Source organism: Eleutherodactylus coqui, chromosome 5, assembly GCF_035609145.1.
Source record: "Eleutherodactylus coqui strain aEleCoq1 chromosome 5, aEleCoq1.hap1, whole genome shotgun sequence".
Classification (NCBI taxonomy): domain Eukaryota; kingdom Metazoa; phylum Chordata; class Amphibia; order Anura; family Eleutherodactylidae; genus Eleutherodactylus; species Eleutherodactylus coqui.
Window position 1 is genome coordinate 271,851,854 of NC_089841.1, and position 18,637 is coordinate 271,870,490.

General features: G+C 49.5%; 1 protein-coding gene across 1 annotated transcript in view; it reads right to left on the reverse strand.

Moving 5' to 3' along the window:
* SGTA (small glutamine rich tetratricopeptide repeat co-chaperone alpha) overlaps positions 1–18,637 on the reverse strand; it is a 28,662-nt gene continuing 10,025 nt past the window's right edge. The window contains exons 3-11 of the mRNA XM_066604689.1: positions 17,339–17,442; positions 13,459–13,537; positions 11,287–11,386; positions 10,378–10,482; positions 9,184–9,322; positions 8,969–9,031; positions 7,937–7,974; positions 6,575–6,670; positions 1–794 (exon numbers count right to left, since the gene is read on the reverse strand). Of these exons, the coding sequence (XP_066460786.1) occupies positions 680–794; positions 6,575–6,670; positions 7,937–7,974; positions 8,969–9,031; positions 9,184–9,322; positions 10,378–10,482; positions 11,287–11,386; positions 13,459–13,537; positions 17,339–17,442 (839 nt within the window). The 3' untranslated portion in view covers positions 1–679. The remainder of the gene's footprint in view (positions 795–6,574; positions 6,671–7,936; positions 7,975–8,968; positions 9,032–9,183; positions 9,323–10,377; positions 10,483–11,286; positions 11,387–13,458; positions 13,538–17,338; positions 17,443–18,637) is intronic.

The window sequence follows — 18,637 nt, forward strand, 5'->3', positions numbered from 1 at the left end:
GGCATTTCACTTCTGCACTCAGTGATTCTTTATTAAAATGCATCAGGCATGGAAAACATTTCCCTTACAATATTCCACCCCAAATGAATTACGAGAACCTTGTAACCGCCGGCCGCGGCGGAGCGTGAAGCGGGATGGCAGACGGCGACACTCTGGTCTTTTCCTACGTTTATTGTGTAACTCTTTCCAGGACGATAATCGGGAACGCTGCGTCTCTGAGGAACCGCAGACTCATGATGCAAGTCCAGTAATTTCTGTGCGCCTGGAACCACGTGGGTAATTGGAAACAGTCAGTAATCAGAAACGAGTAAAACGGTGCCAACCGCCACCACGACCCCTGTATAAATTATAAGCGGGCAAGGATGGGTCAGTGAGGGAAACAGCAATATAGCGGATCTATACCCTTCAACAGGAACAGAAAGGCCAAATGTCCATATTGGGTCAGCCCTTGTGGTAAGTGATCCTCAGATCCCCTGGAGGTGGCGGCGATGCACAGAGAACATGAGGCAACATGAAAAAGAAAAATAGATAGAATCATCATCTGCATCAAAGTAGAACGAGAGCCACTGTTCGCACAAATGTAAAAAAAGGAAGACGGGCCGTGGTGGGGTCACTCAGCGCTTCCTCTTCATATATCCGTGAGATATATATATAACTGCCCTTCACGTGATGGTGGGGATCATTGATGCTGCTCTTCATTGCTCGCACTTGGAGTTCGGCTTCGGATCTGACTGCGCAACTGTTCTATTAGTTCTGGGTTTTGCTGCTGCATTTGTTGAGCAAACTGTTGCCCCCTGAAAGGATAGGAAAAGACCAATCAGTACCGAGACAGAACACAGCGCTCAGTCATTAAACCTCCCAGGTCACATCAGTAATGCATGAACCCCCCTTAATTAACCGCTTCATGACCAGCTGCTGTAAATTTACGTCGCTGCTGGCTGGTACGTGCCCTAAAGCAGGGGTCCCCAACCGCCGGTCCGCGGCAACGCCGGGAACTTTTGCTCTAAACACAAGGCCCGCTGCCTTGTGCTATGTGGCCCGCGGCGTGCCGACGCCGCTCACCACTGAAGCGATTACCAGCGGGGGCGCCGCAGCTCCCCGCTGGTAATCGCACTGATCCCGGCGCACACACTGACGTGTGCAGCCCGGAACGCTTCCTCCCCGAGTCCCCTGCTCATTAGTTCCGCAGGAGAGGACTCGGGGAGGAAGGGTTCCGGGCTGCACGCGTCAGGGCAAGCAGAGAGAGAGCGACAGCAGGGAGGAGGTAAGTATATGGGTTGGGGGGCTGCTTACTACTGGGGGGGGGGGGGGGGGGGGGGGTGCCTATTACAGGGGGGTGGCGCTGCCTATTACAGGGGGTGGGGGCTACCTATTACAGGGGGTGGGGGCTGCCTATTACAGGGGGTGGGGGCTACCTATTACGGGGGAAGGGGCTGCCTATTACTGGGGGGGGGGACCTGCTTATTACTGCGGCAGTTGCTTACTTGGGGGGCTGCTTATTACTGGGGGGTGGGGGCTGCTTATTACAGGGGAAGGGGCTGCTTATTACTGGGGGGTGGGGGCTACTTATTACAGGGGAAGGGGCTGCCTATTACTGGGGGGAGGCTGCTTATTACTGCGGCAGTTGCTTACTTGGGGGGCTGCTTATTACTGGGGGGTGGGGGCTGCTTATTACAGGGGAAGGGGCTGCTTATTACTGGGGGGTGGGGGCTACTTATTACAGGGGAAGGGGCTGCCTATTACTGGGGGGAGGCTGCTTATTACTGGAGGGGACCTGCTTATTACTGGGGGGGATTGCTTACTGGGGGGGCTGCTTATTACAGGGGAAGGGGGTGCCTATTACTGGGGGTGGGGCGCTGCCTATTACTGGGGGGGGGCTGCCTATTACTGGGAAGGGGGAGGGACCTGCTTATTACTGGGGGTGGGGGCTACTTATTACAGGGGGAGGGGCTGCTAATTACTGAGAGGTGGGGACTGTCTATTACTGGGGGGTGGGGAGATAAATTATATGCTGCCCTATGTGTGTGCTGGGGAGAGGCGGATAGATTATATACTGCCCTATGTGTGTGCTGCCAGGTGGGGGGGGGGGGGGGGGGAGTATATTATATTGCCCTATGTGTGTACTGCCAGGACATTCTAAATAAGAATGCACTAAACTCCAACCCCCTTCATAGCCCCGCGCCATATAACCAAAGCCCCGCCCAACCCTGCCGGGCCTTGTAAAAATGGTCTTGCTTGAAGCCGGTCCCTGGTGCCAAAAAGGTTGGGGACCACTGCCCTAAAGGAGGTGAAGCAGCTGATACGGGCAGCTACTAACCGCCTCTAGTTCAGGTGCCGTCATCAGGACCGGATCACAGCGACAGCCACTCGTAGCGCTGCCAGGGAAAGTTTGTTGCAGTAACAAACTTTCCCAACATGCGAGTCCTATAACAGATTCTCTCTCCCCCGCTCTTCTAGGTCCGTGCCAGATGGGAGGAAGGAGAAGCAGAGGATATTATGAAGCACCATCTAAAAATAAATTATTATCATTTGTTACTTTATGACATCGATGTAATCATCACTATAATTGTATCCAAACTATTTTTTTTTACTTGGTTTAATCCTAAAAGTAAGTTTCGTATCAGTTTATATAAATGAGTTCGCCTCATTTTACTATCCCGTATTTCGGACTATCGGGGACCGCTCACGCGGGATGGAATTATCCGTCAGGATGCAGCAGATTTTGATGCAGAATTGTAGGCAGAAGTCTGTCATTCTCAATCCTGCATTAATAATCCGCATGTTAGTCCGGCGGAGTTTGGTGTGGAATTTTCCGCAGGACTGCACATTACGCTGCATCCTCCAGATGACGCTCCTCGCGTTACAGGTCTCTCTTACTATACAGGGTACAGTTAAAAGACGGATCCAGCACTAGATCCCCATCCTGGTGTCCTTAATTGAAGGACCAATAGTGTACTTGAATAGGAAGATACAGATGCGAGACACGACGGTATGGTGCATGGGCCCTAGAACGTGGATTTTAGTTCTGTGTTGTGGCCCCTGTGAGAGATGGAGAGTAAACCCAAATTGCGTTTGAAGAGATGAAACAAGCAGAAATCTGCCTTCCGCGTCTTTCTAATTCCCATGAGACCACTGCCATGACTGAAGTAAGGAAAGCGTGCTCGAAGCGGCTCAGGAGACAGTCATCTGTCGTTGGGATCAGCCAGCGGACTGGGCGTAAGGAGGGCCCTTGGAAAATCAGGATGGAGCCACCACAACAGAGATGGTCACACTTGAGCAGGTGGTCCAAAGACAAGACACACCTATTCCAACCATGGAGAATGGTGCACTGCAAGGGGTCTGGTATGAAATTGGGCAAAGGGAACTGCTTCCATTGTGGCCAACATTTTTCCCAGGATCCTCATACAGAAGAGGAACGAATTCAGAGAATGCTTCCTCAGGGAATGAACTCCAGACTGAAGAGCAAATCTCAATTAGTGGGAGGGCGACACACGTGGATGATGTGTCAACAGCATCCTCAGAAGGGAATGAGGAAGGAGTTTGGCTCATTGACAGTCCAGCCAAAGTGAGCAAGGCTCTCCAAGGTGGTCTTTGGACTCTCCAGATTTTCATTGCTCAAGAGGGCTTTGATCAAGATGTCGTCCAAGTATGGAATGAGGACAAATCTCAGAATCTTCGTGATGGCTACCATGATCTTCGTAAAGACACGAGGTGCTGTGGCCAACCAGAACGGGAGCGCCGCAATTTGGATGTGAGCAGACTGAACCGTAAAGCGATGGAAGTGTTGAGCGGATGGGGGAGCGATGTAAATACACAAGTATCCCTACTGTCCCTCGTGGATAGGAACTTGTTGGGTTCCAAGGAGGCCATCGCAGACAGTGATGGGTGGGGACCTGCCGCTTCAAATGTCCCAAGTCCAGAATGGGGTGGACAGAGCCGTCCTTCTTGGCAATGACAAACAGGTTCAAGTAGAGCCCTGTGAACCTTTTCTGAGAGGGGACAGGGACAATGACGTTGCGGTCCAGAAGCGCATGAAGAGCTCCCTCTAAACCTGGACGGAGAGAGGAAGGAACGATTGTGGGGGATAGAGGAAAATTGGTGAAACGACCAAATAGGGACAGGCTTTCCTTTCCGCTTATTATGTTTGGCTTTAGTCTGGGGAAATGGGAAGGTCTTGTTGCCGCTGGCCTCAAAAATAGCTTAATGGAGTCTGGAGGCAAACAGGCAGGTTCCTGGAAAGAGGATTTGGGGGCAGCGTTGTCTTATCGCTGCCCAGTCTAAACCAGGCTGATGTTTTAGTCTGAGATACTAAACCTGGATACAATTGAGGAGTTCCCCGATAAGACGCTCCAAGTTGTCTTACAACCTCCGGTTAAGATTCCCATATTCAATGTGGGTGGAATGGGATTTCACTGAATCTTGGAGAGAAACAATATTAGTTTCAATCTCCTTTAATTCCATGTTCATGTTTAACCCCTTAAAGGGGTTGTCCCGCGCCGAAACGGGTTTTTTTTTTTTTCAACCCCCCCCCCGTTCGGCGCGAGACAACCCCGATGCAGGGAAGTAAAGAAAGTTTACCGGAGCGCTTACCTGAATCCCCGCGCTCCGGTGACTTCAATACTTACCGCTGAAGATGGCCGCCGGGATCCTCTGTCTTCGTGGACCGCAGCTCTTCTGTGCGGTCCACTGCCGATTCCAGCCTCCTGATTGGCTGGAATCGGCACGTGACGGGGCGGAGCTACACGGAGCCGCTCTCTGGCACGAGCGGCTCCATAGAAGACGGCTGAAGACCCGGACTGCGCAAGCGCGGCTAATTTGGCCATCGGAGGCCAAAAATTAGTCGGCACCATGGAGACGAGGACGCCAGCAACGGAGCAGGTAAGTAAAAAACTTTTAATAACTTCTGTATGGCTCATAATTAATGCACAATGTATATTACAAAGTGCATTATTATGGCCATACAGAAGTGTATAGACCCACTTGCTGCCTCGGGACAACCCCTTTAAAGGGGTTGTCTCGCGAAAGCAAGTGGGGTTATACACTTCTGTATGGCCATATTAATGCACTTTGTAATGTACATCGTGCATTAAATATGAGCCATACAGAAGTTATTCACTTACCTGCTCCGTTGCTAGCGTCTCCGTCTCCATGGTTCCGTCTAATTTCGGTGTCTTCTTGCTTTTTTAGACGCGCTTGTGCAGAACTAAACTCACAGCAGAACCACCCGGAGCGACTGCCAAGACAAGGCAGGACTTTACAGAATGGGGCTGCTGCCCATCAAAGCAAAGGGGGGAGAGTCAAGCAGCCATCGCTGGTACGGTCGCAGGGCAATGGGTCCAACGAGCACAAAATCTATCAAATGTAGGATAGCCACAGGCCAAATATGTTAATTCATACAGGGGGCTGCGCTATTGACCACCCGTACCCATACAGCCGGAGGTGGCCTCTCAGGAGGCTTCCAGATGAGAAAAGTTACTTTTCTTATTATTTGCAGAGAAAAACAAAGGTTTCTCCGGTTGGCACATCCCGGATGTCACCCACAACCCCGAGAAGGCAGACTGTACCATCTGTCCTGTGGCGGGGGTCTGCAGGAGTGATACAGGCTGGACGGACATGTGTCTTCCTCTATACGGTTACTATGATGCCTTTGCATGGCTCAGATACATCATAGGGACACGGCGGTTGCTGCATCTCAGCACTTGGACCGCCACTCAGGCTACCAAGTCATGGAAGACCATCTCATAACTGTTTGCCCTAAACGTCTATTACTGAAAATCTGATAATTACATTAGTGCTGGAAATCCCCAACTGTCTCTGAAGGGGTCGGCCCTCTACAGAAGAAGAAAATCCACTTTGATCTCCACTGATAGCATGCAATGACATGGCATGGCCACATGTTAAAGATGGGATCTAGTCTCCACATGGGTCGCTTTTTTCATTAAAGGGCCCCTAAAATGCACTCATTATGTAGCTATCCCCCAGTATATATAAGTGTTACCTCAGTTAATTATTTTTATCCGAATCTCCTGGCCTCTTTTACAACAGATGGTCATGTGATCTCCGTTCAGACCCGCCCACATCTACTTGGGGTTATGGATTTGTTTTCTAGTCTAGTTCTCAGTCTGTGATGCTGTTACATACATTGACCACAGAAACTAAGATAAAGGGGACACAATCTCCTTTTCAGTTCCTGCTGATGATCACACAGTTATAATAGAGGAGATCACAGCTCATCCTCCTGACTGTATACTTTCAGTCAGTTGCTTATTTAGGTGAATTTAGAAGTTATAGATAATTAAACTGTCCCCCCAGCATGTAAAAATGGTATAGCCCTAGCTAATGCATCATGGGACTGATTGAAAGTGAAAAAAAACTCTCAAGGTGGTGCCTGAGAAGCATCAGACTGGCATGGAAGGCGCAAGAATACACAGAGGAGACCTTGGCAGGGATGGAACAAATGTGTTTTTACTGGAGTGGCCCTTTAACTGGATAGCGCTTCCCAATATAAGAGAAGGTGTTATTGTGGATAAATGGAAGCAAACAAATGATATATTGATGGAATCCGTGTACATACGCTTGTATAAGACTGGCCAGGTCTGTGGGAGGGGTGTTTCCTGCAGCGGCTGCTCCAGCCATAGGATTGCCGGGGCCCGAAATCATACCGGACATTCTGAAAAAAAGTGGGAAAGACAAAAAAAAAGTTAAATGCACCGAAGATGATGGGAGAACAGCATCAGCCTGACGAAGTATCAGGTACAAGAGGAAGCCGGAATCTGAAGGGGGACCCTTAACCCCCCAACCTCCACACAAGCCGTCTGTAGATGGAGGTGGGTGCGACTACTTATCTATCCTCTAAAAGCAATAAGCTGAATTAGCGACACTTCATGCCGGTATCATCCACATGGGGCGCTAATCACATAAAAAGCTCTCTCAAAAAAAATTGCGGCTAACTGCTCAAAAAAATGGCGTAAATGGATGAGTTTTTTCTGCGTCGGGCTGAATCAGTGTTGAATCAATGCTGATGAGCAACGGAAAAAATGCACTGCTGTTTGGGAACGAGCGAGAGGGACCGCAGGAACAGCCCTAAAGTAGTAATGATCATCATCATCTCCATTTGTATAGCGCCAACTAATTCTGCAGCGCTTAGAATATTGCAGGATAAGTTGGCGCTGCACTGAAGCTCCTCTGAATAGCAAGTCTTCACCTTTTAATTGTCACACTGTAAGCTCCTGTTAGTCCCTGGCAGTGATGAAGGGAACCCCCGCCAGGGACTTTCATTCATCCCTGCCAAGACTTGCCTTCATCACAGAGATGAGGGGACTCTGCTATGAAGGGAACCCTCCCGGGGGGAGATTGAGGGGTTTCCCCAGGGAGTCCTCTCATCTTTGCAATAAAGGGAACCCCCGGGGAGATGAATGGGTTCTCCGGGTTCCCTTTATCTCTCTCTCCCCAGTTAAGGGCAGCCCCGCCATGGGGATGAGGGGGGGGGGGTCCCCCCAGGGCTTCCTTTCATCACCAGGGACTCCCTTTCATATCAGCACGGATGGAGCACACTGCTGGGGAGAATCCTCTCATCTCCCTTTGCCGGCTGGCTCGTATAGTCTCCCATAGGAGTCTATGGAGGCTTCTGCGCTTTGTGCGCCAAAGATAAGTCAGGACTGAGAATAATGTACTGCAGGTGAATATCTCCGCTCGGCGGACGTGGCAGAGAAGTATTATCTAATAGCCGCAAACATCCATCCAAGCACCATAACTCCACGGGAGTAGTGGGATCCTAAACGTCACCGACTACAACTAATTGTGCTAAAACCCCTTCTCTTCTCCCTAGACCGAGGTGTCCAGGTGTGTTAAAGGACGACCTGCAGGAGCTTCACGCTGCGATCAGAAACATTGCAAAGAAAATATTTGGAACATGAAACCGAACTGCAAAACTCACAGCTGCTGCACTTGGGGGTTATTCATGAGGTTCGATGCCTGCGAACAAAACACAAGACATCATCACAAGGTGCAATCATCCTGGCGACATATGGACACTCAGCATGGCGTGCCATAAAGCGGCATCGGTCGGCTCCCGGGGCCCCAGCAGAGCAGAGGAGGAGCGTCGCTTACAGGCACCGCGCCAGAGACTCCAGCAGATAGAATAACTGTTGGTGCATGGATGTCCTGAATGAAGAACAGCACCGACTTGTCATTCAGGTTGGATTAGAGAAAAATTGGCACATTTGAGGGCAACGGGTAGCTGGGAACACACAGAGCTCTGATCAAATACTTGGGGTGTATTAGCACGATATTTGTGCTTTGGGGATGCCGTTTTCTATTTTCACTACTGGTACGTGCGTTTTTCATGCGCTTGAAAATCCCCACTGAAGCGATACGGTTCCTTGCAAAACATCGCAATCACATAGAAAAACTGCAGGTTTACAAGTCCGACCGCCGTCCAAATGGTTTGGATTGTTGCCGCACCCACTTAAGTAAATACGGCCTAAAAAAAGGAAGCGGTCACCAGGTTCACGCAGCATTACCCCGGGATACTGTGCCCATTGTCCCCAATCACATGCTACGGCGTTTCAGAACAAACATACTTTGCAGTTGGACTCGGAATTGAGATGCAAGTCAAGGAGGTGAGCCGCGTCTGCCAATCCACGCACACAGCATGTTGGTGGACAGCTCTCTCCCGAAAAACAAGGGGAGAGAAACCTCTCAGTCAACATGCCGCGGGTCGTGCAGCCCCGGAGTGACCTACCTCTCTGACGGGGAGTGTTGTAGGTTTATACGGAAATACCGCTGCGTTTCGATACAACACATACATGTAGACAATGGGAATCCCTGTCCTGGGCTGATGCCGCTCATGGATCAGGCAGCATGAACCCGGTAACAGGTTCCCTTTAGTGCTAAATGATTAAAATAGGGAAGCGGAGATACCATGTGGCATCTGACCATCTGACCCGAGCGGCCAGGACACACTTACCATGCTCATAAAGCCAGGGTTGTTCAGCAGCCCAGCCAGATCAAAGCCTCCAGGAGCGCCCATCTGCAACACAAATCCTTTCAGTTTCTGAAGCACACATTAAATATCTGCACCCCCACCCCCCCCTTCCTCACTCCCCACCCCCCCTCATCCCCCTTCCTCACCCGCACCCCCTCCTCATCCCCACCCGCCCTCATCCAAGCACAGCAGCTTACTGGACTCGGCATTTCTTTCATCTTCTGTTCTGCAATTTTAAGGTTTGACTTATAAGTGTCATTCTCTGGATCCAAGTCCAAGGCCGTCTTGTAGAAGCCCACGGCTTCAGAGTGCTTGTTCAGACTAGATAGCGCCAGCCTGGAGAGGAGAACAAGAAATAAGAGTCAGAGCCCAGCGTCTACAACTGGAGAAATATACAATACTTAACAGGGGTATTCCCAAGCGTGGCACTGGTGGCTCAGCGGGATCTACGCGCTAGAAAAAAATCTTCACAATTACAGTCAATCAATTTTAGCAGTTGTAGCGTTTAGTAGTAGGTGTATCTAAGCGAAAGGCGGTACAACAGGGTACTAGAGCCTCCATACCCACCAGTATCAGATCTTGTATGCAAGCTAGAGGTGGTACAACAGGGTACTAGAGCCTCCATGCCCACCTGTATCAGATCTTGTACCCAAGCTAGAGGTGGTACAACAGGGTTCTAGAGCCTCCATGCCCGCCAGTATCACATGTTGTATCCAAGCTAGAGGTGGTACAACAGGGTACTAGAGCCTCCATACCCACCTGTATCAGATCTTGTATGCAAGCTAGAGGTGGTACAACAGGGTACTAGAGCCTCCATGCCCACCTGTATCAGATCTTGTACCCAAGCTAGAGGTGGTACAACAGGGTTCTAGAGCCTCCATGCCCGCCAGTATCATATCTTGTATCCAAACTAGAGGTGGTACAACAGGGTACTAGAGTCTCCATGCCCGCCAGTATCACATCTTGTACCCAAGCTAGAGGTGGTACAACAGGGTACTAGAGTCTCCATGCCTGCCAGTATCACATCTTGTACCCAAGCTAGATGTGGTACAACAGGGTACTAGAGCCTCCATGCCCGCCAGTATCACATCTTGTACCACCTCTAGCTTGTATACAACAGGGTACTAGAGCCTCCCTGTTCGCCCGTATCGCATCTTGTATCCAAGGGGAGGGACTGATTGGACGATGAGTAGCATGTTTCTGTGGGGTGTTGCCATTCATATTTTTTTCTAGTGGAATAGCTGCCATCACAGCACAACATGTAATAACTCGCTCTGAGCTGCGGTGAGAAAAGGCATCAAATATCCCATTTATTAAGATCATAATGGTGGAAAATGTAAAACTACCAGATGTGGCCGTGGCGTAATACTGCAACCTGCGAGATAACTTACCCCATTCTACCATAGGCTTTGCTGTAACCGGGATCAATCGATATAGCCTCTTCACAGTCCCGGACCGCTCCGGCATAGTTTCCTATTTTACTGTAAGCGGCCGCCCTACAGAAGTCCGAAACACAACTGGTTAATATGTTTCCTAAAAACCTAACGATCACAGACCGCCGGCCAGTCACACAGCTGCTGCCTCAGTTGTCAGGAATGTTGCCATGCGAGGACACTACTATTACTCTATTACTATAGGCTGCTGCTCATGGTCGTCAGCAGACTACAGGCCGCCAGCTGTCTGCTAAGTTATATACAGTGCGGCGTGGATGTACGGGAGATCATCATAACAGGCAGTGCAGAACGTCCGGAGCCCGAAGAGGGGAAAACGGATGAAAAATGCAGCGTCCAAGTGACATCGTGGTCGGGGATTCTGATACTACTCAAGTCTATACATGGCTTAGCCGGCCGCACAGGAACGGGTCGGCAGCGGAATACAACCCTGTGCCCAGCCGGCATCCAGGCGTACCTATATTTAATCTGTATGCGATGGTCCGGACGTCTCGCAGTACTAATTGTTAATTTTTTAAATCCCTGCTTTTCCCCATCACTAGGCGATGATGCGACCTTTCCACAATGTCAATTCCGGAAGGGCCATGGGTCAGATGGCTGCCATTGACTTCATTGGAAGCCGTCCGTGTGAAATCCGTGCAAAAATAGAACATGCTGCGATTTGTCTTCTGCAACTGCGTGTCCGCTCACACGCGTGGCCAGCAAATGTTCTTTTGTGGCTAATGGATGTAGAATGCCGCGGATCGGTGATGATTGCACTCCAAATCTGGCCTAATTCTGAGAATTCACTTATTGGAACACTCCAAGTAAAACAAACCCAATGTACATAGAGCCTGCTACACGTCATACCTGTTACAGAAGTACACCGCGTTCCTTGGGTTCAGATTGATGGCTGTAGTGTAGAAAGAGACAGCACTCTCAAAGTTTTCTAACTTCATCTGTTCATTGCCTGAAGCACAAAAACGGTTGTTTGCCAAATCCGTCATATGAAGAAATATAGACACGAAGTATCCGTTGTCGTGGCCAGTTTGCTACAATGTATCCCCTGGAGGGGTTCCCCCAGGCTTATTACCTTCTATGCTGAAGGAGTTCTGCAGGCAGCACCCGCTGCCACAGCCGGGGTTCACGGAGGCCGAAACAGAAGCTCCCTACACGGACAGCCGGCGCTGCCAGGAAACTCCTTTAACACTTAACCCTTTCCAATCCACTGTCTGACGTCCGAAGACATTCTGATTGAAGGCTGTACAGCTCTGATGTCAGAAGACGTCCGGCAGGGTATTCTTACTGTAGATTACTGGCCGCTCTGTTGTCGGGGGCGTCTCCAGCATGTCCCATACCGCAGTACTGGCTCTAGCCAGCAGATGGCGCCATCGTATAATGGCAGAAAGAGAACGCCCCCTAGGAAACCCTGAATCCAAAATTGGATTGCAAAGGGTTAAGACATTGCCAGCTTGTAACACATAGATGAAGGTTGTGATTGTGCACACTGGGGCTGCACTACTACTCTAGAATAGGTACCTACAGGCTCATTTATCCTCATCTGTAACGTTTTCTGTTAGCTATGGATAGTATCAGCCATTACTTACGGCTCATTTTCTTCCGCCATTCTAGATGGTACTAAGTGGATTCTGCATCTCTATGTTCCCAGTGGTTACCTAAATAGGCCATATGTTACTTATCGTATATGACTGATGCTGTACATGGTATATCGGGTAACTGCTACTTACTGCACTTACCCGATATACTATATGGTTTGATCTCCCATCAGAAGAACGTGTCATTTAAAACTGAGAATCTTTAATAAAGTGTTTTCCTAGGAGATAGGCGCTCCAGCATCCAGGGCCAGTGTGGGTGTTGGGGGTTTGTGTGGTGGCCGGTAAAGTGAGCAATTGCCCAGGGTCCCTATTCCTAAGAGGGCCCCCAGGCAGTCCGAAATACTGGCTGGATTTGCCAATATGCAAGCTTACAAAGAGATTGCAGCACCCTGAGCAGTGGCGTAGCAATAGGGGTTGCAACTGTGAGGTCCACAAGCTAGGAAGGCCCAAGAGCCCCCTCATCACTAATATAAACTTACAAATGACAATGTGCTTCCTTCTTCCTGTAACTGCAGAAGACCCGAGCGGTCTACTGAAAATCCCACAAAGGGTTAGCAGCAGTTTCTTCCTTCAAAATCAGCTGGGCCACACATTTTTAAAGGCTGCCTGATATTACAACCCCATTAAGTGTTCACTCCAATTCATCAATCTGCCCCCCCATGTTCTGATAGCACTCAGTATATATTGGTACTAGTATTGGGTACAGTGTGGCGGTGGGGCTCAGTCACCAAATGGCGGCGGTATTTAGTCCTGTTATTTAATTGCTAGAAAAATACACGAATACTTTTTTTTTTTAACCCAGCAACACCCCTGGAAGTAGAAGAGTTCAGCTCTGCAGCACTCTGCCTTGTTAATGCTGTATTTCAGGCCCCATTTCTAAATTTTGACCAGATCAGACAGCTGATAAAGGCCAACTGGCAATTTACAGCATTTGTTTTTAGCTAATAAAACCACTTCTGGCTCACTGACTAATAGATCATAATCCGTAAGGCCCTTTTACACACAATGATCATCGCTCTAAAGCCATCTTTTGAGCGATAATCGTTGCGTGTAAATGTGCGCCCATTGTGTGGACTTTTCATCCATTGCTGAGTTCAGCTCAGCTTAAAATCTGAGGTCCCAGATAAGAGGGACCACGGGCAGCGCTGATAACATTCTGTCAGCAGCTGTCCCGCTGGAGAGCAATAGTGATGTATTTAGAGAACAGACCAGCCGCTGTTCTGTAAATACATGCAAATGAAGCTAGTTAGCAACTATTAAGCGGATTAGCCCATTAGTACCGAGTGCAAAATGGGCGCTCAAAACTGTCAGTGAACTTTGAGCGATCACCTGTGTGTGAATGGGGCTTTAGTGTTACAAATTAGCCATTTTTAAGCAAACCCCCTTCAAAAATTAGTTCTATTAGTACTTATTCCTCATTTTTCACCTTCTGTCTTCAGTCGTTCAGCTTCTGCTATATCCTCATCTGATGGAGAAGCGCAACTTGATGTCGTTTGTGAAGATTCCTTAAAATAAGTGAATAAAAATAAACATTTTACATGACAGATTGAGATCTTGTATCGTCCTCACAGGTTTAACCCCCGTACATGTGCAGAGGTCACCACTGTGACGGGACATTGGCCTGACTGATGAGCTGCTCCATTGTCTGAGGACGTCCTGTAGGACACATCCACACGCTGAAGGATCCAAGCAGAACACACAGTTGGCTTCTCGTCACACTTTTAGCGTACAGCAGGGGATCACTGCAAACAGGCAGATCCTGCTAGAACAGGACGCGGCTCTACAGCTATATAGATGGATCTGGTGCCGCGGACATGGACTGAGAAATCCACACAAACACCCGAGATATGTAGTTATTTTTGCCAGGACAGAAAACGGCTAAGAAAATATCGGCTCTGCACTTCATATATACATTGTGGTGGCCCCACGGTCATCAGTGCCGCCCTGCACTTCATATATACATTGTGGTCGCCCCTCGGTCATCAGTGCCGCTCTGCACTTCATATATACATTGTGGCCGCCCCACGGACATCAGTGCCGCTCTGCACTTCATATATACATTGTGGCCGCCCCACGGACATCAGTGCCGCTCTGCACTTCATATATACATTGTGGCCGCCCCACGGTCATCAGTGCCGCTCTGCACTTCATATATACATTGTGGTGGCCCCACGGTCATCAGTGCCGCTCTGCACTTCATATATACATTGTGGCCGCCCCACGGTCATCAGTGCCGCTCTGCACTTCATATATACATTGTGGTCGCCCCACGGACATCAGTGCCGCTCTGCACTTCATATATACATTGTGGTCGCCCCACGGACATCAGTGCCGCTCTGCACTTCATATATACATTGTGGTCGCCCCACGGACATCAGTGCCGCTCTGCACTTCATATATACATTGTGGTCGCCCCACGGTCATCAGTGCCGCCCTGCACTTCATATATACATTGTGGCCGCCCCACGGACATCAGTGCTGCTCTGCACTTCATATATACATTGTGGTCGCCCCACGGACATCAGTGCCGCTCTGCATTTTATATATACATTGTGGCCACCCCACGGTCATCAGTGCCGCTCTGCACTTCATATATACATTGTGGCCGCCCCACGGACATCAGTGCTGCTCTGCACTTCATATATACATTGTGGTCGCCCCACGGACATCAGTGCCGCTCTGCATTTTATATATACATTGTGGAGGCCCCACGGACATCAGTGTCGCTCTGCACTTCATATATACATTGTGGCCGCCCCACGGTCATCAGTGCCGCTCTGCACTTCATATATACATTGTGGCCACCCCACGGTCATCAGTGCCGCTCTGCACTTCATATATACATTGTGGTCGCCCCACGGTCATCAGTGCCGCTCTGCACTTCATATATACATTGTGGCGGCCCCACGGACATCAGTGCCGCTCTGCACTTCATATATACATTGTGGCGGCCCCACGGACATCAGTGCCGCTCTGCACTTCATATATACATTGTGGTCGCCCCACGGTCATCAGTGCCGCTCTGCACTTCATATATACTTTGTGATCGCCCCACGGACATCAGTGCCGCTCTGCACTTCATATATACATTGTGACCGCCCCACGGACATCAGTGCCGCTCTGCACTTCATATATACATTGTGACCGCCCCACGGACATCAGTGCCGCTCTGCACTTCATATATACATTGTGGTCGCCCCACGGTCATCAGTGCCGCTCTGCACTTCATATATACATTGTGGTGGCCCCACGGACATCAGTGCCGCTCTGCACTTCATATATACATTGTGGTCGCCCCACGGTCATCAGTGCCGCTCTGCACTTCATATATACTTTGTGATCGCCCCACGGACATCAGTGCCGCTCTGCACTTCATATATACATTGTGACCGCCCCACGGACATCAGTGCCGCTCTGCACTTCATATATACATTGTGGTCGCCCCACGGTCATCAGTGCCGCTCTGCACTTCATATATACTTTGTGATCGCCCCACGGACATCAGTGCCGCTCTGCACTTCATATATACATTGTGACCGCCCCACGGTCATCAGTGCCGCTCTGCACTTCATATATACATTGTGATCGCCCCACGGTCATCAGTGCCGCTCTGCTGTCTGCTGGGTTCTGCCGAGGGGTTTCTCTTGCTTAGGATTAACAGCGTTGAATGCAGGGTCTATGACAGAAACTAAGCCGAGCCTCCAACTGCCGTGAACGGAGCCTTACGCCCACGGTTTTCTTTATGGCGTACCGGTCATGTTCTTGTGTCCATGGGGCTCGCCGTTATTGCAGCTTGTCTTTTGTCTATACTGCCACTGTTCACAAAACTCTTAAACGTTTCACCATCGGTGCTTCAAATCTGTCAAGTGGGCGTCTCCAGCACTTACAGTCAATGGAGGACATCAGATTTGATTGACAGTGGAGAAAACCTACTTAACAGTTTCAAAGTGCCAAGAGCTGAATCTAATGGATGTCAGTAAGGGAGAACGAGGGGGCAGAGGACCCAAAGACAGGACAGGTCATCTTTAAAAGCCCATGTAATTGCCCACAAGCCGGGCTGACATACACACCAGTAATTTGCTGCCAGGATTGTGCACATGGCACTTGTTTCTTTGATGCCAGTATGGTTGGATTTTGGCGCACACTATCATTAGTTTCTACTGGTCTGATCACCAAGAGCCATTTCATTTACTGTTGTCAGAAAATGACCTAATTGTATAAATAAAGTTTATTTTAAAAACATATTTAAGAATTTTAGGTGATTTTTTTTTTTTAATCAGGATTATAAAAAAAATAACCCTAAAGTCCTGCAGTTTTCCCGCTGACCGCTGCGGGCGTCTTCACACAAGTGATTCTATTGTGAGAATAGAGCCCGCACTTTGCGAAGTCTCTTTACATGAGGGTCTTTCTCCTGCAGCGTGCGCTCTTCTGGACAACAATCACCCATTATTACCTATGGGAGTTTTAGCATTTCGCACGTTGAAGCAATTTTCATGCAAGTGTCATGTGATTTTTTTTTTTTAAACTACTGACATAACATGCGATTTTCAGGAATACAAGCGCGGCGTCAGTCCGGGTTTCGCCGGTGTAAATGCACTCTAAGGGCTCATGTCCACGGGCAAAAGAAGAATTAAAATCCGCAGCGGATTTTACCTCTTCTCCCGCGCGCGGATCCGGACCCCATAGGGATGCATTGACCACCTGCGGGGTAGATAAATACCCGCGGATGGTCAATAAAAGTGATTTAAAAAAAAAATGGAGCATGAAAAAATCTGGACCATGCTCCATTTTCGTGCGGGTCTCCGCGGGGACGGCTCCCGCGGGCTTCTATTGAAGCCTATGGAAGCCGTCCGGATCTGCGGGAGACCTAAAATAGGAATTTAAAAGAATTTACTCATCCCCAGCGGGCCGGGAAGGTCTTCTCTTCCTCACGGCCGGATCTTTCTTGCTTCGGCTCGGCGGATGTGCCCGGCGCATGCGCGCGGCACGTCGGCGACGTGCCGGTGACATGACGAATTCATCCGCCGGCCGAAAAAGAAGATCCGGCCGTGAGGAAGAGAAGACTTTCCTCGCCCGCTACGGATGGGTAAATTCTTTTAAATTCCTATTTTCAGCGCTCATGTCCGCGGGGCAGGAGGGACCCGCTGCAGATTCTCCATGTAGAATCTGCAGCGGATCTGATTTTCCCCGTGGACATGAGGCCTTAGCCTAAAAACAGATCTTGGCACTAAGAACTTTCTGGCACAACATGATGAAAGTGCACAGGTGAGGTGTGAGCGTCCACAAGCCCACGCAGAAGCCTTTACCTGTAGTGTAGCCGCAGCGAATAACTCCGGCAGGGTTTGCAACACGGCCAGATTTTGATCTTCCATAGAAACATCAAACGCCGTTTCTAGACATTGGATGGCAACTGTAGAAAGTAAAAGGTAACCAATTGTGAATGTCAATGTATCACCATTACTTCATATACAGGAGATCAGATTTAGGAAGATCCCAGTTCCAGGTCTGCATGCTCTACAGTCGGAAACTTCAAAAGTTCTCCAGAAAATAAAAAACAACCCAAAAAAACAACCCCCCCCCCAAAATCCGCACTTGGCCGCCCCCTATGCAGCGTGTGAGGAGCGGCCCTGGGAGGGAAGCGCTTATTCACACGGGCCATTTAAATGTTCAGGTTCGGTTGAACTCAATGGGTAAAAATGTATTTCTATGGCTGGTCCTAATCTAATTTCCGCAGGCACATGATGTACCCAATATGTAAAGAGGGGCACGTTCCTCATGTGTTCGGTGCGTATGCCAGCTGGAAGTACAATTCTGCTATAATTTATGCAAAAATAAATAAGAGCAAAGTGTAAGAGCCAAAGAAAAAAAACAATTGATGAATAAATGAATCCAAATGAACCTGAAGCATAAATCAACACAAGGTCCAAATACTTGGGCTCCCATCAGAGCTTTGTGTATAGAGGAGTCAGGAGGAAGAGATACAAGAACTCCGAACCCCCCAGCTGTTTATCCCCTTAACGACCAGCCCATAGTGTTTTTACGTCCTCCCGAAGTGGGCTTTATTCTCGGAGGACGTAAAAACATGTGTCCTGCAGAAAATAAAGCCCCTCGGGCTGTGGACGTGACAGCTCCATGCTGTCGGTGCCCGCAGGTAGCTGACAGCATGGAGCTGTCATCCCGGGCTGTTCGGAGCCCCCCCGGCATTGCGATCGGCGCTATCCAATGGATAGCGCCGATGGCAAAAAAGTAAATAAAACTGCAATAAAAGTTAAAGATTCAGCTGCTCTGATGGATCGGATCCATCGGAGCAGCTGAAATTACTCACCGAGGTCCGTGGCACGGCTCCCCGCTGTCACGATGCTTCGGGCCCCGTAGCCGTCCTTCTGCGCATGCGCGCCAGGCGGCATTACGTCAGCCGCATGCGCAGAAAGCCCGGCGGCGCTGGAAATTTTAAATCTCCCAGCTCCTGTAGGTAGCCGGGAGGCAGGAGCTGTCAGCGGGGACTGCGGTGAGCGGTCCCCGATACCGTGATCGCCGTTATACAATGGATAACGGTGATCGCGGAAAAGTGAAAAAAAGGGTAAAAAAAGACAGTTTCACCTCCC